The sequence below is a fragment of the Schistocerca nitens genome, chromosome 2 (genome assembly GCF_023898315.1).
Source record: "Schistocerca nitens isolate TAMUIC-IGC-003100 chromosome 2, iqSchNite1.1, whole genome shotgun sequence".
In the NCBI taxonomy this organism is placed as follows: Eukaryota; Metazoa; Arthropoda; class Insecta; order Orthoptera; family Acrididae; genus Schistocerca; species Schistocerca nitens.
In genome coordinates this window covers 665027287-665051206 of record NC_064615.1, presented here as the reverse complement: position 1 = coordinate 665051206, position 23920 = coordinate 665027287, and the positions used below count along the sequence as shown (strand labels likewise).

General features: G+C 38.1%; 1 protein-coding gene across 1 annotated transcript; it reads right to left on the bottom strand.

The window, feature by feature from the left end:
• Positions 1-22165: 22165 nt before the first annotated feature.
• LOC126234546 (mitochondrial coenzyme A diphosphatase NUDT8) lies at positions 22166-23383 on the bottom strand. The gene is made up of 2 exons (XM_049943242.1): positions 23001-23383; positions 22166-22888 (listed from the first exon to the last, which is right to left on the bottom strand). The coding sequence occupies exons 1-2, from the start codon at positions 23030-23032 to the stop codon at positions 22204-22206; spliced, it is 717 nt and encodes a 238-aa protein (XP_049799199.1). The 5' UTR covers positions 23033-23383; the 3' UTR covers positions 22166-22203.
• Between the last annotated feature and the right edge of the window lie 537 nt (positions 23384-23920).

The following is a 23920-nucleotide window of genomic DNA, read 5'->3' as shown; positions in this document are numbered from 1 at the left end:
ATGTTTACTCTGTCCTATGCAGCCTCTTCATCTCAAAATAACTACTGCAGCCTACATCCTTCTGAATCTGCTTACTGTTTTCATCTCTTGGTCTCCATCTACGATTTTTAGCCCCTACACTTCCCTTCAGTACTAAATTAAGGATCCCTTGATGTTTCAGAATATCTCCAACCAACCAATCCCTTCTTCTAGTCAGGTTGTGCCACAAATCTGTTTTCTCCCCAATTCTACTTGGTACCTCCTCGTTAGTTACGTGATATTCCCTTCTAATCTTCAGCATTCTTCTGTAGCACCAAATGTGAAAAGCTTCTACTCTCTTCTTGTCTTAACTGTTTATTATCCATGTTGCACTTCCTGCTGGTAAAATATAAGTGAATTTTTACCAGATATTGTGGTTCTCATTATGTGCATGCTCCTACAATCAGTAAGTACAGAACTCAACTAGGTTGGTGGGTGCAGCAAAGAGAAGATAAGCACTAGAGAGGAAACAGGTATGTGTGAGTTAGATACACAGTCATTAAATTTCCAATTCTATCCCCTGCCCCCTTGAGCCACTAACAACTGTAATATCATTAAGTAATGAACTAGTTATTTTAAAACTGAAGTATATTTGGTAACTAAAACATCAGATATTGGACATGAATTCTAGAGCTACACTATTGCTACCCCACTTGCACAAACTTATCAGTCATATTCTGATGGGAGTCTACAATCTCCTTTACAAGATCTATTCCAAGAGAGAATCACCAAGGCTGACAATCTTTCCTGGGGCATAGAGTTCTAATAATAAAAAAATTCTTTTCAAGGTAGGATACACCTTTCTTCATTGACTGACATCACTGGAACTGTAATAATTAGCTTCAGCAATTTCAAGAATCAGTGAACATCTTCTGTAAGTGTTTTGTTTGCTGGTTGTTACAAAATCCATTACATTAACAGCATGAGACAGTAACCTGAATACTAGTGCTAAATAGATGCAACACGGTTTATGGCATGGTTTGAGCTTACACTAAAATATATCCATTGAATACACTGTCTTTAAGGTGTCTTCAGGAAACTTAGGAGAATACAAGGGGAACTTATACGGGCAAATTAATGATAACGCTACAAGATGACACAGTCATAAGCTGTATTTACGGACCAAAATGAAAATTCCACCTAATAGGGAGAGATCAGGGCAAATGCTTCTTCATCACCTCTTGAAGCACTGAGGTCTCCTGTATGCTGTTGGCAGTCCAAATCAAACTTTCAGACAATTTTGCATGAAAAGTTATAACATTTAATTGATTTATAATATTTAATTGATTTCATCCTGATCTGCAGAAATGTCAGTTGTAAATTTGGGTTAGCTGCATTTGAAATGTCAGAATTACACTATTGAGGACACAGAGATTAGTAAATATTGATACAGGCCTCAACAACTTAGTGGAAAACAAAAGTTGATATCGTCACACCTAATGAAACATTTCACTGCTGTAAACTTGAAAACAAAGGTACATGTAATGCAACATTCTTATCTTTGTCAACTAAGCAAAGAATCAGATATGTTGTTTGGTCAGCATTTCAGAAAAACATGGAAAAAGGAATGCCAGATTTCAATTCCCAAACATTTGCATGCAGGCTGAGGGAACAGTTACGGCAGAAGTATGTTAAAACTTCCTGGCAGATTAAAACTGTGTGCCCAACCGAGACTCGAACTCGGGACCTTTGCCTTTCGCGGGCAAGTGCTCTAACATCCGCTGCAGAGTGAAAATCTCATTCTGGAAACATCCCCCAGGCAGTGGCTAAGCCATGTCTCCGCAGTATCCTTTCTTTCAGGAGTGCTAGTCCTGCAAGGTTCGCAGGAGAGCTTCTGTAAAGTTTGGAAGGTAGGAGACGAGGTACTGGCAGAAGTAAAGCTGTGAGGACCGGGCGTGAGTCGTGCTTCGGTAGCTCAGATGGTAGAGCACTTGCCCGCGAAAGGCAAAGGTCCCGAGTTCAAGTCTCGGTTGGGCACACAATTTTAATCTGCCAGGAAGTTTCATATCAGCGCACACTCCGCTGCAGAGTGAAAATCTCATTCTGGAAACATCCCCCAGGCTGTGGCTAAGCCATGTCTCCGCAGTATCCTTTCTTTCAGGAGTGCTCATCCTGCAAGGTTCGCAGGAGAGCTTCTGTAAAGTTTGGAAGGCAGGAGACGAGGTACTGGCAGAAGTAAAGCTGTGAGGACCGGGCGTGAGTCGTGCTTTGGTAGCTCAGATGGTAGAGCACTTGCCCGCGAAAGGCAAAGGTCCCGAGTTCGAGTCTCGGTTGGGCACACAGTTTTAGTCTACCAGGAAGTTTCATATCAGCGCACACTCCGCTGCAGAGAGAAAATCTCGTTGTCAGAAGTATGTTGTTTTTGTTGTTGTGGACTTCAGTCCAAGGACTAGTTTGATGCAGCTCTTCATGCTACTCTATCCATTTTGCTGCCCAAATAGCAAAGCTCATCTACTATTTTGAGTGTCTCATTTCCTAATCTAATTCCCTCATCATCACCTGATTTCATTCAACTACATTCCACTATCCTCATTTTGCTTTTGTTGGTGCTTATATGCTCCTTTCAATACACTGTCCATTCCGTTCTATTGGTCTTCCAAGTCCTTCGCTGTCTCTGACAGAATTACAATGTCATTGGCAAACCTCAAAATTTTTATTTCTTCACCCCAGACTTTAATTCCTACTCCAAATTTTTCTTTTGTTTCATTTACCGCTTGCTCAGTATACAGACTGAATAACATCAGGGATAGGCTACAGCCCTGTCTCACTCCCTTTTCAACTGTTGTTTCCCTTGCCTGCCCCTCGGCTCTCATAACTGCCATCTGGCTTCTATACAAATTGTAAATAGCCTTTCACTCCCTGTGTTTTACCCCTGCCATCGTTAGAATTTGAGAGAGAGTATTCCAGTCAACATTGTCAAATGCTTTCACTAAGTCTACAAATGCTATAAACATTGGTTTGCCTTTCCTTAACCTATCTTCTATAAGAAGTCGTAGGATTAATATTGTCTCGCGTGTTCCCACATTTCTCTGGAATCCAAACTGGTCTTCCCTGAAATTGGCATCTACCAGTTTTTCCATTTGTCTGTGAAGAATTCATGTTAGTATTTTGCAAATGTAACGTATTAAACTGAAAGTTTGGTAATTTTTGCACATGTCAGCACCTACTTTTTTCGGAACTGGTATTATTATATCTTCTTGAAGTCTTAGGGTATTTCACCTGTCTCATACATCTTGCTCATCAGATGGAAGAGTTTTATCATGGCTGGCTCTCTGAACACTATCAGTAGTTCTAATGGAATGTTATCTATTCCCGAAGCCTTGTTTTGACTTATGTCTTTCAGTGCTCTGTCAAATTTTTCACTCAGTATCATACTTTCCATCTCATCTTTATTTACGTCTTCTCCCATTTCCATAATATTGCCCTCAAGTACGTCTCTCTTATGTAGACACTCCATATACTCATTCCACCTCTGTTTTCCCTTCTTTGCTTAGGACTGGTTTTCCATATGAGCTCCTGATATTCATACAGGTGGTATTACACATTCAAAAACAAAAAAGGAAATGTTACGCCTAGCAAAGCCAATAAACTTCCTGCAGATTGAAACTGTGTGCTGGACTGGGACTCGAGCCTGCAAGCTTTGCCTTTTCAGGAAGTGGCTAATCAATGTGTCTGCAATATCATTTCTTCCAGGAATGCTAATCTTGTAAGTTATGCTGGAGAACTTCCATGATGTTTGGAAAGTAGGAGATGAGTTTCTGAAGAAAGTAAAGCTGTGATGGTCAGTCATGAGTTGTGCTTGAATAGCTCAGTCGGTAGAGCACTTGCCTGTGAAAGGCAAAGACCCCAGGTTTAAGTCCTGGTCCAGTACACAATTTTAATCTGGCAGAAGTTTCAAATCAGTGCATACACTGCTGCAGAGTGATAATTTGTTCTGGAAGGCAACAGAAGTTTTGAACTGGTTGTGTTTGGTACACAGGACATAAATCTTGTATAGAGCACAGTGCAGTACTTCAGATACTAAATTCTGTTCTATTTCAAGGCAAGCTAACTTGCCAGTGAAAGCAGCTGTATGACAGATGATGCTATGATTATTATAATTCTATGTATTGCAGCAACAATTTTGAAATGGTGATTTGCTTTGAAAAAGATATTTTATACACTATGGTACATGGTATTTTCAGAGCATCTTGCGTTTTCTGACAACATAGATATCATTCAGAAATATTTATTGGCTGAAAATTCAGAAAGATTATTCACTGGCTATCTTGTATTTGCATAAGAGAATGATTTAATTAATGCGAGTAGCAATAAGTGGCCTAATGAAAGAAAATTTGTAAATTCTTTGCCTTTGTTTATCCATAGTCTTGTAATTTATGCTGGAGAACTTCCATGGTGTTTGGAAAGTAGGAGATGAGTTACTGAAGAAAGTAAAGCTGTGATGGTCAGTCGTGAGCTGTGCTTGAATAGCTCAGTCGGTAGAGCACTTGCCTGTGAAAGGCAAAGATCACCAATTTTTGCAGTTGCACACATTATGTCCTAATGTTTTGCTATTGAACATACTAGAACCGTTTCTGTCAGTCATTATCCACAGGTAAGATCTACAAAAGCTGATTCATAAGTATCTTAATCCATTACAGTGTGAGAATGTCTCTGAAAAATATCTGAAATGTGATTATTGTAAACATTGTGGAACCTATTTCCTGTAATCTATAAAACAGCACAGTAGATTTGCAAGTAGTCACTTAAAATTGCAAGCTGTATAGGGTGCCATGTGTTAAAGGGAACAACCTGCAAACATACTTTTGAAGGTAATCTGTTTTTGAAAATATAATGTAAATGCATACATAAAAAATCTACTCAAAAAGTGGCAGCAGGAGAACACACATATAAGACGTATTTTCTCATGTATATAGTTTTACTGTTCTTGTGACAACAGAATTTCTGAATTAAAGTGTGTGAAAGTCACTGACGTGTACAACAGAATGAGTGTGCTACATGTTAATACACTGGTTGACAGTTGCTAAGGAACAACCGACACTTGCTAAGGAATAACTGCCAGTTGCTGCAGAACAACTTACAATTGCTGTTGAACATCTGACTAATGACAGTAAAAGAAAATATAGAGGGTGGGATGTGTTAATTGCAGTGGAGCCTGTGCAGGAATGCTGTGTATGTATTTGACATTTCGTGCTGTACGGCGTTTTATGAAAGTTGAACCAATTAATGCAATATTTCATATGGTATGCCAACATGTATGTAAGATAGCATTTGTGTGCTTACGATCATGAATGAGCAGTGAGACAGCTCAGTCAGTCAAGTGTCACTACTGTGCCCACAGTAATGAGTGTGTCCAAAAGTGTCCTCTCATGATTAAAAAGGCTGTCAAAGGTGGAAATGCTATCCAAAAGCATGCTGGTGATCATAGATGGACCACAAAACTGCAAGGGGATCGATACGTAGCCCTATTGCTGAAAAGGAACAGACATCTCACTCCTAGGAAGATCACTTCAAATGTTGCAGCCACTACTGGTGATAGTGACAAGTGATTCTGCTACCAGTTAATGTGGGGAGAGACGGTGAACATGTAACACACTATAGAATGTTCACAAACATCATCAGTATGCATATCTCCATGTGAGGTACCTTTATAGCACAGTGGTATTGCAGGGTGATTATTCTGGATCATATCCATCTGTTTAGGCATGTGGTAGGTTCCAAATTTCTATTTATGGATTACAATGCCCACCCACAAAGTACCACTAAGGTGTTGGACACACTGGAATGCAAAGATAAGAATGTATGGAATGGCCTGCACGCCCCCCGGAACTAAACCCTCTAGAGCACGCCTGAGATGCTCTTGGTAGACATGTTTCTCAGATAATACCCCTTCCCTGAACCGTTCAAGAACTGAAAATTGCCTTGCGAGAGGAATGGGGTAACTTTCCCCAAGGACTCCTCAACAGTTTGGTATCCAGCATGAATAACAGGTGCAAAATGTGCATTAGTGCCCAAGAAGGGCATATTCCTTACTTAGACTCTTGTATTGCCATTTATGTTAGGAGTCTGACCTGTATCAAACATGAACATTATTTGTCTGTTACCCTGCTTTCCCATGTGGTGAAATCTGTACCATTTTTTGTTATACATATACAATTGATCTCTAATATGTAATTACTGTGCCTCACGTCACCCATCATTGCCTGTGATTATTCCAGTGCAACTATGTCTGTGTTCCTTAGCAATTGTCCGGCAGTGTGAAATGTGTAGCATTTAATGTACTCTAGCTTAACCACCTGGGATTTGAATTTTTATAAGTGGCAATTTATGATAACAAATTCTGATGGGAATGAAGCTATTTCAAAGAAACATTCTGTGCACCAGCAGTTTTTTCTTTTAAGTTTTGAAGTTACATAGCAAATTATGAGACTAAAATTTGTCCTGCTGATTGTCTCCTTGTCAGTATCAACGAAAATCTCCGAGAGACAGAAGGAAATCTGCAGAAGAAATATCTTGCAGTGAGAAACAGCTAATTCATTGGTGGAACAGTCACTTCTTAAGGAAATTATATGAGACAACATGGGTGACAACTGCCATCTATTTCTTACTACATAAGCCTGTATCAGTCACAGAACTTACAGGCACCTCCACCGTAACATTGATTATAAGCAAAATTGGAAGCCACTTTTTCAGAACAGGAGTACAAACACTGTCTGTGTAGTTTCAAAAGCCTATCCCTAACAGTAAAACTGGTGAAAATTATGCTAGGTGAAAAATAATTTTGTTTCCTTTCAGCGTTAATGAGCCTGTCATTTTAATACTTCTACTAAATAAGAGAATGTTATTCTAACAGTGTTGAGCTGTACAGGAAACCACAAAATTATGTTGAAACACAGGTACTGATCCACTTTTATTCATATTATGCAGTTTTTGATTTACAAGCTTGAAAGGCTGAGTTCGGCTTCCTTCAACAGCCACATTCTAATTACACATTCTGAGTTGATGTTCCTACAAAATAATTTTGCCAACATCTCACTTTCTTAACTCCCCCCATTCTGACTAATAATTCTGTAAAACCTCGTCACTAATGTCTAGCTATTTCTCACTACTCATCAAACTTATTCTCCAGATAAGCACTGTAACCCATCCCAGAATTACTGGTTAACTTATGCCAAGTTTTCCAAATCAGAACACCAAAGTTAAGCACTGTCAGGATTGGCTGGCACTTGGATGGGTCACTGTCTGGGTCTGCTGAGTTCTGTTGGCAAGCGGTGTGCACTCAGTCCTTGTGAGCCCAATCGAGGAGTTACTTGATCAAGAAGTAGTGACACCAGTCACGAGAACTGACAATGGCCAGGAGAGTGGTGTGTTGACCACAAGCCCCTCTGTATCCGAATCTGGTGATGTCTAAGACCTGCGGACGACACGCCGGCCGGTCAGTACCGTTGGGTCTTGGGCCTCGTCAGACGGTGTTTTTTTGTTTTTACACTGAATTTATACTCCAATTAGGCAATATTCCATGCTAGTAAATGTGTTTGCTATGCTATTTTGAGAAAAGAGGTTAACCAGCTGTTGTCCCGAGTTTGTAAAACCAGCCCTAAGTCTTCCAGTAAACATGCAACTAATATCTGTGCATCATGTTTTGAAGTACACAGTAAATTCCAGAACCTTTTATTGCTTTGCCTCTTACACGCATGGTACAAAATGGAGATCTGAAATATATTTTAAATTTTACAGATTTCATCGTCAATAACAACCAATAATTTTAAGTCTGATACTTGTTTTGGTATCTCTTCTTGGCACACATCAACAGAACTTTCAATATACAATTCAGTGATAAAATTAATTAGTCCTCTGAAAACAGTTATCTGTCCTCTCAGATCAGAGCTGCAGACAGAGACTCACCTGTCTACGGACATGCTAACCTTCTGACATTCAACAATCTTTTCATTTCCACTGATTACTACTGAAGGAACAAAACTCTTGGGGTCCACTTCTTATGATGCAAGTTGGCTGTCAAAGTGACTGGTTAGAGGAGTTAACTCAGTTTCCAATGACTTCAACTTTTCCCTTTGTTCAGTAATTTGACCATGGACACCCCCAAGTGATTGGCCAGTAAAGCAAAAGCAATTTCCTGTTGATCTAATTGTGTGTTCAAGCAATCACTTTTGTTAAAACCATCAGCATTTGACTTTGTTTCCTCGCTCCCTTTCTTGGGTTCTTCCGCCTGCTTATCCATTTTACTGTTTAGCCCCATTAACATTAAATCTGCCATGCCAACCATTCCCAACCTGTAACCAGCCAATTGCATTTGAAGATTAATAGAATGCTGAGAGGTACTTCGCTGGTAAGCCCCCATTGAGATTCTGCACTTTCTCTGATGAGGGCTGTCATTGGTTTGTAGTCTGCAGCAGCTGCAGGTGGTGGCTCCATGTCACCTCATTTAACTTCAGTTCATTGGCAAGTGCTAGTTGTGTCTTTTTGTGCAACATCTACTCCCTGTGGCTTGATCACGAGATGAATACCCACAATGTAATCAGACTTAATGGCCCATCAGTTTCAGGCCACAACAGCAGACATGCCAGGTCTCAATTGGTAGACTATCATCTCAGCACCCCTCACTGTCCTCCTCTACAAGGCCATCAATGTTCTCAGATGGTACTGCAGCTTTCAACACCATCTCTTGCCATTCTACTGATTGCCTCCTCAGTTAAAGTATCTATCATTCAATATTTGAAGTTTGATCATACAGAATCAAAAGAATAATGGCTGCACCCACCTTTGCAGGTTTTGGTCACTTCTCAGGAGGATGGACAAGTGGACAAGAATCTGTTTCCTGCTGTCATTTGCTGGGAAAATGGACAGTGAACAAAGACATCAGCTGGGCAGCCTGCCGAGCTATAGAAATTCAGTTAGGATCTCATCAAGGTGTAAGACCCTGTCATGGTACAACCTAGGAAGATTGCCCTGAAAGTAATGCACCAAATATTTTTCTTCTTCAATTATTTATTGAACACATGTGTATGACTGCCATGGGATGCCTCCCTGAATGCTGCAAATTTTGGAGCTCTGCCAAGCTGCCTTCTCATAACAGCCTCACCCTCTTTGCCCAGCAACTAACAGTACTTCTGTTGAATGCAGCTTCTCTATGAAGAGCACCTCAAACTCTGAAAACTTCAAATAATGCATACCTAAAATTTCACATTCATGCCGTTGTTGTTGGCTGTGGAAAAAATGTGGTACATAAGTTTCTGGATGACCCTTGTAGGTTGTGAGAAGGTGAATCTTTGATCCTGGGTATGTGGCTTGGGAACAAGCACCCACCTCCCCGCTTCCTGCCCTGTTCATGCCTACAGCATTAAATTCATCTTCTACTACAGGGGTGGTTCAATACTGCCATCAAAATTACAGTGGACAGGTAAATGACGTAAGAGGTTAGCACTACTCAAATAAGAGTCTACTCACTTACATATGTATTTTTTATAAAAATGTCCACAAATATATTAACAGAATTCAAGAAGATAAAAAATTACTGAAATAGTTGGCAAAAGTGCCTGGATACAAGAACGTAGACAGCACTCAGTCAATCAAGAAAAACCACACACATAAGTAATCAGAGTACACAAAAGTAAAAAAGAAAACACGTAACTGAGCATAAGCAAGAGAGAGAATATCCAGTAATGGCACATACCAGGTGAGCAAGACAGATTACCTCAGTGGCAGCGTAGAAGTATTGATGGTTGTGAAAGCAATCGCAATTATGAGATGCCATCGTAATTCTGGATGATAATGATTACTGCAACCAGCAAGCACCAGAAACATTAACAACTTCTCTGATTAATCAGAAATCTTTTATTGACCCATCTAGTGCCTAGAGCATTCAGTTAAACTACCTCAACATGGCACCTAAGTGATGGGACCATCTGGTCTGGAGGCTGACTGTATCAGCCAAAGATACGTGTATTGAAGGCATAACAGCTCGGGTCCCACTGAAGCAGGGCTCTTCCTGTGGCACTTACTTAACATTTTGGGTTTCAAAGAAAAAAGCTGACAGTACAGAGGTCACAATTTGTCGTAGCCAATCCACCTGTGCTCATCTGCACAGTTTTGGGCATACTGTTTAATTGTGTTAGACTGCCAGACAGTGATTTCTTCCAACAGTCAGAATTGCTTTTTTGGTACCTGTGTGGTGTATTCATATATGAAAGACAATTCAAACTTAGCACAAAGAGCCCCCTTACAACACAGCAAAAATTGCTAACTTCTGAATTAACTGCAAGAATGACAACCAAAGATTATAGATAATACCTTTATACTGGGGCATCATTATTGCGTATTTGGTATCTCTAATTTGCCCTCACAACACACACACAAAATGATAGATCAAATTATTATCAAAATTAATTAATATCAGCACTAGCCTCAAGGGTATGTTTAGCCTAATTCTGATGTGGTAAGAATAGCTTGTTATATGGCATCCCAATATTTAGGTATATTAAACTGCACAATTAGAAGGAAGGGCAGCAAATGTGTGTAATATCACACACTAGCTCTAATATACCTCCATGAAAGAAAGTACATTAAAAGAAGAAAAACTCTTCAATGATGACTCCGATTTTCACTCTTATGATGCTAGGCAGGAACATAATCTGCTTGTCATACAGTAAGTACAAACACTTGCAGAGGATATCATACCACCTTTATGCTGTACGATCACATGGAATCCCATGTGAAACAGGTACCAAATTTATGTATGTTTAAAATGACATCTGAAACAGTACTTGCTTGTCCACTGCTGGTATTATGTTCCCAACTTTTGAGGTGCCATAAAATTAGTGAATTTGATCACAAATTTTTAACCACATTTTGTTTTTTTCTCACCTTATTTGTTTTATAACTAAGTAACCAAGATGCAACATGTTTTGGATTATCATTTCAGATTCATAGTATGTATAAATCGTATTCAATGTCTCAAAACTGACTAGTGCCATTATAGTATGTTCAAATTACGTATCAAATCATGATTCACAGGACCACTAACAAAATACAAGTCTATCCTGACTAAGTTTTCAGTGAAGTGTCCTTACTGAAGTCCAGCGCATAGGCAGGGTGGCAGGAACAAGCTCTGCTTTCTTCACTCAGTTCTGGCACTACACATGTTCTTAGTTATTCGGCAGGGCATGACAGTCACTGTGTAAAAACTGTTGTACACACAGGTACTGTATAGTTAGATCACCAATGTTGGCAGCGGCCAGTCACAAAACACACATGATCTGAAATCTACCAACTACTGTCGGCTTCAGTCAGTTCTGAACTTCATGGTCCTTATTCTAAATGTTGTGAGCAAACTCATACTACATGTCACCCAAAAGCTCTTGAAAATGTTGATGACCTAAGTTGACTTCTTACAAAGTTCATGGCATTTATAGCCAAACTTATTAAGTTAGCTTTCTTATTTGCTTCTTATTTGTCAACACCTTGGGTAAAAAAAAAACACTTATGCAGTATCACAAACACCTTTATTCTCATCCACACCATTTTCTCTAAGCATAGATTTCAATTTGTGACTTGTACCCTCTGTTCTTCCCATCGGTGACCCTACAGACAAACAAACAGGTTTGATTGATGATAACTTTTCTTAACATATCCCCTCAGTAATGTCTTTGATACAGGTTTCACAAATTTTGTATCAGTGTACAGCTAACCATTGGTTCCTATTATTTTAACAGTACCGTTACTGTTTTGCATAGCATCAATGTGATCGTTTATTTCCATTCTAAAGATTTTTTGCAACCTCAGAATCACCTTCAAGGATTAAATGTTGGTCTAGCAAGCACCGCCAATAAGAGATCAACATTGATTCATATGAAAAACATCATTCATAATGTGTCTTCAAATATTGCATTTCTTCACATTACCTATACTTGTTCCACAAATTAAACAAAGTGGGTGATTTGTATGTTGTGTAAAACAGATATCACTGTCAATTGTTCATTGAAGCACCTTCACTCTTCTGTTTCCCTCCTGTTGGAAGACTGACTGCGAAACTCTCTCTCTCTCTCTCTCTCTCTCTCTCTCTCTCTCTTCCCCCCCCCCCCCCCCCCCCCAAACCATGGCATCTGTACTGATAGTCAACGGTCATTTTAACATTTCAGATATGCATAATAGTGCTTAATAGGTCTTCATGTTTTAACTGGAAGTATATCTACATCTTCCAGATGATCTCATATGCCTGATAGGTATTTCTCCATTTGTCTTTAAATATTTCAAGTCCCTGGATGCTTCTTTTGTTGATGGGATTGAGAAAACGTGATGAATGGATGGATCAGTGACCCAACTGAAAACCTAGAGAGAAGGAAATCAGCAACCTGTACATTGTTGTATGGCAAACCATACCAAAGTTGCCCCAAGTAAAACACAGGAAAACAGGAAGGCTGGGATAACAAATTTGACTTTTACTCACTCAAAATGATCAACACATTTTGGATAAAATGTGTAGAAACTTAAAATTCAGTTTAATTCTGTTTACATGTAAGAAAGGATATAGTCAACATATGAGACTGGCTTCTTTGCTTCTTCAGTGAGGGAGGGAGAAACCAATGTTGCATGCATGGAAATCTTTAAAAAATAAATATACTAACCAATTCCTCTATAAGTAAAAAATTTTGCTAATTTTGAAACTAGAATTACAGGCTCCTTTTGCTACTGCAGAAGATACACACAATATAACAAAATAGAGTCTTTATATCTATCAAAATTAATTGATTTCCTATGGTTGACACTTTTCTTCTAATGCAGTCATACATTCCTCCACAGCGATAACAAGAACTCAACTGATAAACTTACAGATGTTGCTCAGAGATACCTTCCAAGTACTTTTGTATGGTCTCTGGTAGTTCATTATGGAGTCATTGCATTTCACTTGGTTTCTTGCCTCAGTTGGCTTTGTATCTACATTGCACTGAAAATAGTGCAAATTGTGAAAATGTTGTTGATATGCACTGTGTGTCATGTTTTCATTCTCTCATGGTACCTGCTGTTGACAATAGTATTGTAATACCCTCATTAAATCACTGCCCTCAGGTTTGCATTCAGTTCTGCTTGGTTCTGTCTAGGGTTTTTGTTTTCCAGCAGTGTTATTTGTGCTTTAACAGTGATACACAGCAGTACTTTGGACATGTTTGTTGATAAAGAGAGTTGGCCATTATGCTCCCCATGTATGGGTTCACTGAATGCAATGTGACAGCAGTGCAACACTATGCTCAGCTGTTCACACACCAAAACAACCTCATCACAGTACTTTTGCATCTGAGGCTTTTTACATTACTTTGTGTTGTTTATTGCATGTTTTGGTTAATGCAAATTACATGCTTCTTCAGTGTTGTGAAGGTATTTTTATAGAAAAAGGATGACTGCAGTAGAAAAACCAAGTAAATCAGAAGTACATTATTAATCTGTCAAGTGCCACACAATATCAGGTATTTCTCATAGCAAAATACTCATAAGGTATCCCTGAACAATCTCTGAAAGCTTGTAAGTGGAGTTTGGTTCATGCTGTGTATAAAAGACAATTATCTCACTGAATGAGTGTTAAAATTTATAATTACTCTTCTGATTTACTGTTAAATTACTGACCAGTTTCATGATCATGGTCATTCTCTCCCACACTTGGACCAGGAGAGTAGAACAAGTGTCTGTTCTATAGTCATAACATTACTCTTATATACGTTCATTCTCAAAATAAGGTATTTCAAATGCTCATTTCAGCTGCTGAAAAATTATAGGGAAACCTACATTACTATTTCACATCAGTACCCATGTGTTTTATGACTCATAATAGAGGTGAAGAATCCTTAACACTTTGACTACAATTTTATTGTCAAAGACAGTTGCTAAAATAAAACTGTCCAACGACTTCCACACAGTTTCACAAACATTACACTTATGTACACTCTGGCTTCTCATTGCTAAAAGAAAACTGTCCAACGACCTCCACACAGTTTCACAAACATTACACTTATGTACACTCTGGCTTCTCATTAAATCAAGCTAAAAACAGTGGAGAATGTATTTTTCACATGTATGTGGTATGCAAATAGAATAGCTAATCAACAGGGTAAACTTAAAATCATACAGCCAGTTGTGAAGGAAGTGTCTCGTCAGCAGCACAAGGTTGACAATATAGTCAGTTCATAGTTAAAATATTTCTGTTAGTGATAAGTCATATATATGTACAGTATTTAACAATCATTTTCTGAGCATTGCTGGTGAATTACATAAAAGCTTAGTTTATACAGTGAAACACGCAGCTCTCCTGGAAAATGCCTTTCTGGGATTGAAATCTGAAATACTCCTCTGTGATACTGACAAGGGGAAGAATGAGCCAATAATTATATCACTGAAGACTAAGGACTCTCGTGGATATGATGGACTGCCTAGCAGAATATTAAAGTACTGTGCTGCACTTGTTAGCTCTGTACTTAGTCATATTTGTAATTTTTCCCTTAAGAAGGGTCAGTTTCCTGAACAGTTAACGTACTCAGTAGTAAAGCAGCTTTATAAAAAGGGAGAAATGGATAATGTAGACAATCTGCCATCAGTGTTTGCTAAAGTTATTGAAAAGGCTGTATATTTAAGGATAATTGATCATTTTATTACACATAATTTGCTATCAAATTTACAGTTCGGCTTTAGAAGTGGATTAAAAACTGAAAATGCTATATTCTCTTTTCTCTTAGAGGTACTGGATGGATTAAATAAAAAGTTTTGACCACTAGGCATCTTTTTTGATTTAACTGAAGCATTTGATTATGTTATCACAAAATATTGCTCCAGAAGTGGGGCCGTTATGGAATACAGGTGGGAGCTTACAATCGGTTCACCTCTTACTTTAACAACAGACAGCAAAAGGTCATTATTCACATTGTTGAGAATGGCTGTGACATGACATCTGACTGGGGCACGGTCAAATGGGAGGGGGGGGGGGGGGGCAGGAAGGGGCAAGGATCAGTGCTGGGGACACACCTGCTCCTTGTGTACATAAATGATACGCCCTCTAGTATTACAGATAATTCTAAAACATTTCTGTTTGCTGATGACACTAGCTTGGTAATAAAAGATATTGTGTGCAACATTGGCTCTGTTTCAAATAGTGCAGTTCATGACGTAAGTCCATGGCTTGTAGAAAATAAACTAACACTAACCACAGTAAGACTCAGTTTTTATAGTTTTTAACACATAATTCAACAAAACCCACTGTTTTAATTTCACAGAATGGGCATATGATCAGTGAAACTGAACAGTTCAAATTTCTAGGTGTTCAGATAGATAGTAACTGTTATGGAAAATCCACATTCAGGATCTTGTTCAAAAACTTGATGCTGCTATATATATATATATATATATATATATAGCAGCATCAAGTTTTTGAACAAGATCCTGAATGTGGATTTTCCATAACTTGATGCTGCTATATATATATATATATATATATATATATATATATATATATATATATATATAGCAGCATCAAGTTTTTGAACAAGATCCTGAATGTGGATTTTCCATAACAGTTACTATCTATATATATATATATAAAATCCACATTCAGGATCTTGTTCAAAAACTTGATGCTGCTGTGTGTATATATATATATATATATATATATATATATATATATATATATATATATATATATATATATAAAAAGTGATGAGACTTACCAAACAAAAGCGCTGGCAGGTCGATAGACACACAAACAAACACAAACATACACAAACATACACACAAAATTCTACCTTTCGCAACAAACGGTTGCTTCGTCAGGAAAGAGGGAAGGAGAGGGAAAGATGAAAGGAAGTGGGTTTTAAGGGAGAGGGTAAGGAGTCATTCCAATCCCGGGAGCGGAAAGACTTACCTTAGGGGGAAAAAAGGACGGGTATACACTCGCACACACACACATATCCATCCGCATATACACAGACACAAGCAGACATGTGCGAGTGTATACCCATCCTTTTTTCCCCCTAAGGTAAGACTTTCCGCTCCCGGGATTGGAATGACTCCTTACCCTCTCCCTTAAAACCCACTTCCTTTCATCTTTCCCTCTCCTTCCCTCTTTCCTGACGAAGCAACCGTTTGTTGCGAAAGCTAGAATTTTGTGTGTATGTTTGTGTTTGTTTGTGTGTCTATCGACCTGCCAGCGCTTTTGTTTGGTAAGTCTCATCACTTTCTTTCTTTTTAGATATATTTTTTCCACGTGGAATGTTTCCCTCTGTTATATATATATATATATATATATATATATATATATATATATATATATATATATATATATATATATATATACACCAAACAAAAGCGCTGGCAGGTCGATAGACACACAAACAAACACAAACATACACACAAAATTCAAGCTTTCGCAACAAACTGTTGCCTCATCAGGAAAGAGGGAAGGAGAGGGAAAGACGAAAGGATGTGGGTTTTAAGGGAGAGGGTAAGGAGTCATTCCAATCCCGGGAGCGGAAAGACTTACCTTAGGGGGAAAAAAGGACAGGTATACACTCTCACACACACACATATCCATCCACACATATACAGACACAAGCAGACATCTCACAAGCAGACATATTTAAAGACAAAGAGTTTGGGCAGAGATGTCAGTCGAGGCAGAACTGAAGACGAAAGGATGTGGGTTTTAAGGGAGAGGGTAAGGAGTCATTCCAATCCCGGGAGCGGAAAGACTTACCTTAGGGGGAAAAAAGGACAGGTATACACACTCACACACACACATATCCATCCACACATATACAGACACAAGCAGACATGGTCTTTAAATATGTCTGCTTGTGAGGCAACAGTTTGTTGCGAAAGCTTGAATTTTGTGTGTATGTTTGTGTTTGTTTGTGTGTCTATCGACCTGCCAGCGCTTTTGTTTGGTAAGTCTCATCATCTTTCTTTTTAGATATATTTTTTCCACGTGGAATGTTTCCCTCTGTTATATATATATATATATATATATATATATATATATATATATATATATATATATATATATATATATATATCGAATAATAAAAACAGCAGCATTAATAGTTATAGTTTGGGTAGAGATGTCAGTCGAGGCAGAAGTACAGAGGTTCCCGTTACCCACCAGGCCTCAACCTCTGCTAATTTCAAGTTTCTGCCGCTCGTACCTCACCTGTCATTCAATAACATCTTTGCCTCTGTACTTCCGCCTCGACTGACATCTGTACCCAAACTCCTTGCCTTTACATATGTCTGCTTGTGTCGGTATATGTGCGGATGGATATGTGTGTGTGTGAGAGTGTATACCTTTCCTTTTTTCCCCCTAAGGTAAGTCTTTCCGCTCCCGGGATTGGAATGACTCCTTACCCTCTCCCTTTAAAACCCACATCCTTTCGTCTTTCCCTCTCCTTCCCTCTTTCCTGATGAAGCAACCGTGGGTTGCAAAAGCTTGAATTTTGTGTGTATTTTTGTGTTTGTTTGTGCGTCTATCGACCTGCCAGCACTTTCGTTTGGTAAGTCACATCATCTTTGTTTTCAGATATATTGTTCCCACGTGGAATGTTTCCCTATATACTTTATTGTCATTTCTTGTTAATGATATCAGTTTATTCCCATGAATTAGCAGCTTTCATTCAGTTAATATTAGGCAGAAATCTAATCTGCATTTGGACTGCACTTCCTTAACTCTTGTGCAGAAAGGTGTGCAGTATATTGCTGCATCCATTTTCAATAAACTTCCACAAAAATTCAAAAATCTTAGCAGTAATCCATGCACTTTCAAATCAAAACTGAATAATTTCCTCATAGGTCACTCCTATTAGTCGAGAATTTCCTTGAAAAATTAACCTGAGTCCTGTGTTATATTGTTGATTGCATTTACATAAACTTAGGGGTTGTCTTTTTTGGGTTCACAAACATTTTATTTTGTCTGTTATTAGTGTTATGTTGTAGTTTTATGTACTAACATGTCCCATGACCTTTGAGATTTGCTTTTCAATTTGGTCCTACAGAACTAGACATGTAAAATAAAATAAAATACAAACTACCATACTTATTTGCCAACATAATTTTGATTATCCAGCCTGCTTCAATGCAGAGTGTCTAATTTAACATTTTTAGTACACAGTCTAGGTCATTGCTTATTTACGTAACTTGCTATTCAACTACAGAGCTACACAAAACAAATGATCAACTTCAAAACAGGTATATTTGTAGACTTGATTAGAGTGTTGGATGAAATGCTTTAATTTATGAAGATATAAAAACCACACTATGCCAATAAACTGTTCTTGAGCATTAAGGCAACCATTCACAGATCAATCAGTTTGCAGACCCGTGTGACAGACAGTCTGTTCAGAGGTTACCGCTTGTATGTTGGCGATGACTCCATAGTATGGTCTGCTGTTCCATCACCAGATTACTTGCTTCCACAGACCTTTACCCACAGACAGACACCGCTCAGTACATGGCCATGGGATCAATTGAAGTTCGCTGTACCAATCGTCAGTTTTGACCTGTGACATAACTGTGTTGTTTGATGTCCTTTTGGTTCTGTGTCTTTGAAACAGATTGTGTCTGCAGAGAGTTTGTTGAAGTAAATGGTGGCAATCACTAGCAGGGGATGTTTATACACTGTTTGGGAATGATGTTAGCATGGCGTTAAACAAGTGCTGTATGTTACTCAGTTTTTTGTGAGTTTTGTTTAGATGTCTTGTCAGTGAATTATTTTAATGTCATTAGTAATAGGCCACAGATTAGTTTTCAGTTTTGGAATTGTTCATTTGTGATGTTGTTAATGGTTTGAAATTTAATTATTTTGTTTTCATTTGGTACTAGGTATGGATATTACCACACACTTTATCAGTCATTCATTAATTGCTGCTACAGTTGCCTATATAGCTGCTACAGTTACATAGCCTCATGGCAGAGGGCGTAAGGTGTCAGCAGTACAGAAAATTTATAAAACTGACAGAGCCTAGATTTATCAGCGGACTTTGGGTGTTTTTATGTTTTATCCCCTTTATTTTAAGGAGTTTAGTGTGTTTGTTTATGTACATAATTTTCTTTGAATTGGTTATCTATATTGCTTAGTTTCTAGATTTTGTGGTTTGAGTGTGTAGTAGAAGTTATTTAGTAGTTTATAGTAGTATCATGAAGGCTGTTCTGGTTATTTTGGCCTGTTTAGGTTTTGACAATAGTTATGGTAAGTGTGGTTTGTTAGTATCATAGGTTTCATTTGAGCTGTACATGTCAATTGAAATTTCTGATACTTGTTTTTTCCAGATTTTGTTTGCTGAGGTTTTAGTTTCATTTTTACATTACTATTTGATTTGGTACATTTTCATTACTAAGACTGCCATATGTTTTGTTTGCCACCTCCAAAAAATAAAATAAAAATAAAAGGGAGCACCTAAGCTCTTGTCCCGCTAGTATGTTGCTTGTGTCTTTTAAGGTTGGTTGGTCTGAGGAGTAAATGGACCAAACTGCTGTGTTATCAGTCCCTTCTTTTCAGGTGTATGATGCCATGGTGACCAAATTGTATAAGCTTTAAATGGGGTATCCACCATCTTAATGATGTCATGGGTCAAAGGTGATGTGTTGGTACTACAGTCTTCAATATTACCTTGCCGTGTGATAAGGCAGATGGGAGGAACAGCCCACAACACTGGACAAGTCGCAGTTGTGGAGGGCATTGTCCATGCGGGCATTCTGGCACATTAACCGGGCTGTAAAGGGTTGGTTTCAACACCACATTCTTAATATGCACAATTCAGTACGAAATAGTAAACTCTTTTCTTTCTCAAACTATGAACTAACTTCATCAATCAGTTACGTAACCTACATGGGGTCCCAAACAACAGTAAAACTTGGCATTTCACACACACATTCAGAAAGTTGCATCCATGAAGTGGCAGTGAAAATCCGAAGAACTGGGGACTGAACTGTAGTCTGACATTTACCCACCAAACCATTCACAATATACTGTCAGCCATGGCTAATTTACAGCACTCTTTACTTCAAACATTACTTGAAAAAATGAAGCCAATAACACAACAATGGAAAGTGGTGCAATGATAAGTAGCTATCTTGCAAAAATGTTCAGTGATGTAAAACTGTGCACCTGGTGAAATGCAAAAATGCATAGTCCTATGACTACAATATCAACTACTCACAGTTGAGATCATTCCAGTTATACAAACACTTTGGTGTAACAGTTTGTGGGGATGTGAAATTGAATGCCAGTCAGTACAGCATGTACTGCTACTTACATTTCATTGGAAAGATAATGGTAGAATACAATCGGTTTACAATGAAGAACACTTACAAAACACTCACGTGACTCATCTTAAGATTATTGTTCGGGTATGCAAAACCCCTAACACATAGAACTAAAAGGAAATATTTAACATAGAAAAAGACAGGTGGCACAAATGATTATAGATTTGTTTGACTAATGAGGAAGCATCAAAGAAAAATAATGGTAGAATACAATCGGTTTACAATGAAGAGCACTTACAAAACACTCACGTGACTCATCTTAAGATTATTGTTCGGGTATGCAAAACCCCTAACACATAGAACTAAAAGGAAATATTTAACATAGAAAAAGACAGGTGGCACATATGATTATAGATTTGTTTGACTAATGAGGAAGCATCAAAGAAAAATATTCTCCGGTGAACACCTGAAGACAGACATCAACAACTAACCTGCTAAAGTCCACAAAGTTTCAAGAAGCAATACTACACAAAAAACCTAGGAATAAACTGAAGCCTTGTATGATCACTGTGTACACACAACAAACACCAAATCAGACTAAAATGGACATAAAGGCATCAAAGCAGCTCTTCCTGAGGTTATTTGCAACTGGAGCAGTAAGAAATCCTACTAGGGTTCAACAGGAAGTATAGTATGCCATGCACTTCATAATCATTTGCCTTTCGCAATGTTGGTGGAATATGCAAATGCACAACAGAAGATTAATGCCTCAACTTATGAATGTATCTCAGAAATCATCATCTTTTCCAGTTTGACATGGAAGCACTTTCAAATCATATGGAACACTTTAGGTCACAACCAAATTTTAACAAAGTTTCTAAAATGATGCAACTTAAAGATTTATTTTCAGTTCATGTGTTAAAGAAATATGCAGCATTTGATTTCACACCAACAACAAATTACTTTCGACACTTCCGTATCTATTCAAACATGTACGCATATTTCTCACTGGTACGATGAGTAAAACATGCACTGATTCGACATTCAGTCACAGGTCAGTAAACAAACTGCTCATTGTTTTTGAGTAACTTTTAATATAGAACTAGCTGGAAACAACACTCAAAAAAAGAACTGATACTTCCTCAATTTGCATACAGCTGCACAAACGAAAGGTGGCAATACCATGCTTTTCCAAGAAAAAGCTTCTTCAACCAGTAATAGAGGGAAAAAGTCTCATACTGTTCATAAATGGAGAAAGAATTATCCACATTCCAAATCCAGACACACATGGTGGCGACTACAACAGGAAACAGTTGTTAATTTACGTCTGATTTTGAAACCTTTCCCAAATACTTTTTTGTCTCTTTTGTTTTTCACAAAATTAAGGGAATTTACCTTTATTATTGAAATCATCAATCAGTAATACTTACGTCACTTCTACTAACACAGTCTCAAACACCTTACAACATTTGTGAGCACAGTATCAGGAATAAGTAACAAATTGCAGTAATTTTTTGTGTGTTACTAACTTATCAACCAACTTTTTAAAAAAACTGCTATTGTGGAGCAGCAATATATTCTGAAGTACATACTAACAGTGGAAAGAACTAGCAAATTGTAACTATCAATGCTCTGATTTACTGTGTACATATATCGAACACTTATGCCAAACATCCACAATGACACCTCATTTCATCAACATTCATATTTAGTGTGACTCATCTCTCACACTATATGCAGGCTACTGTTAAAAATAATTTGGTATTTACGTTATTAGCACCACATATAACAGCATCAAATGCAGCATTGCAAATTCTCATGCACGAGACAACCAAAGTGTGATATATGTAAGGCTAATGTGTGAGATCCCAAAGTAGTTGCAGTAAATAAATACAAAACATGTTACTGACTTTTTCTATTTCACTGCGGTAACACCTTTTAACGAAATAATTTAACTTCGTTTTTGTACAAATCAGGTATAAGGGATTTCAATACAGTATGTGTAATAATTGCAGTCATCCCCCATATTTTATGCTCTCCTCCAGAGAATACAGGCAAGGTGTACCCGCCTGGATATTCCATGTAATCGCAATTACTAGAATCACAAAACAGTCTTAATGGTACTGTAAACACAGATTCCACTTCTGTCCGATTTATTGCCAAGTCTTTCACATTCACATGCCCTATGTAACCCAGATACGGGCAAACGACTACTTCATTGTCTTTTGTACCAACAAAACTTCCATGTCCCCAGATCTCTATGTCGCTTTTCTGTAATCCTATTTCTTCACACGTCTCCCTACAAGCCGTCTCTTCTAGATCACTGTCTGTCTCATCCTGCATGCCACCAGGAAATGAAACTTGTCCACTGTAATTTTTCAACGTACTTGATCGCAACGTATATAACAACGAAATTTCTTCATTTACTATACAAAATGGTACCAACACAGCTGCCTGCTTTGCGGGAACATGTTGCTTAGTTCGCAAGGGGCCCATTCGCTGTAGTCGCTCCAAGCCTTTATTCCTGTTTTCTTCGTTGAAGATAGCCTTTGCAATTACCTCGCTCAAATTGTGTGTGGATGTGGCATGGCAACGTGCATTTGTGATGAAGAGCACAGCTTGTCTGGAATAAAGACCATGTTTAATTAGTTTTCATCTACTGAATAACACATCCTGTGACTGTTTATACAAATACGTATTGCAAAGGACAGACAAAGGATAAAAATTGTATTCACCTTCCTGAAATTGATCTTAAGCAGACAGTCATCTCGTAGAGTTAATACTCATAGACACAAAAAGGGAGTATAATTCTTTACCAAAACTTCAAGTTGAAATATCTCTAACCTTCATACTGGGATTGTTTATGTTGGTGGGGGTTGTCCGAAGTTCCACTTATCAGCTGATTGAATGACAAGGATGCTCCGACAGCATCATAACAAGAAGTTAGACCTTTCTGCATTCCATACACCATAAATATTGTTTCTAGAAGCCAATAAAAAGGAAAATAAATAAATAAATATTGTCTTTGATTTACGCTTATGAAGGATAACGTAATAGTCGCAACACTTCGCCTCGATTTTGTTGCCTGCTGCGCCAGCGGCGCGCCAAGCGGCCGTATGTTAAACTATTGAGTTTGGTGCGATCGTGAAAACGAAAGCGAGTAGTAGCTATTTAATTTGGTTTGTACATTGGTTTTTACAAATGAGAATGTAGCGTAGCGCAATAAATTGCAGCATCGACAAGAAAAAGATACCACACTGTTCTTTTTTTTAATTGGCTAAGGACCCTGAGAGGTATATAACATCCTGTTACTAAATTGCATCGTCAGGATTCGCTTGTAAATTACATGTATATTGTGGTTAATGTTTTGTTTTAGGTGTAGAAAATGGCTAGTGAATAGCAGACGAGAAGATCTTATGAAAAACACACCCTGTATACCTTTATAATAACGTTTTGTCCGTTATACGTCGATCGAAACCAGTTCATGAATGCAGACAATAATAAACACGTGTGGAATACAGTTAACCACATTGCTTTACATTCCAAATACACCACCTCAATGACGATGATGAGGAGACTGCCACAAAGGCTCGGTAACCCGTCTAAAACTGTAAAACGCTCATACAGTACAAAAGCAGTCAGTTCAGCTCTCCAT

Coding starts and splice junctions, on each gene's coding strand:
- LOC126234546 (XM_049943242.1), bottom strand. CDS start 23,032: ATGACTGTCTGCTTAAGATCAATTTCAGGAAG. Junction 22,889..23,000: donor TTAAGATCAATTTCAGGAAG/GTGAATACAATT, acceptor TCTTTATTCCAG/ACAAGCTGTGCTCTTCATCA.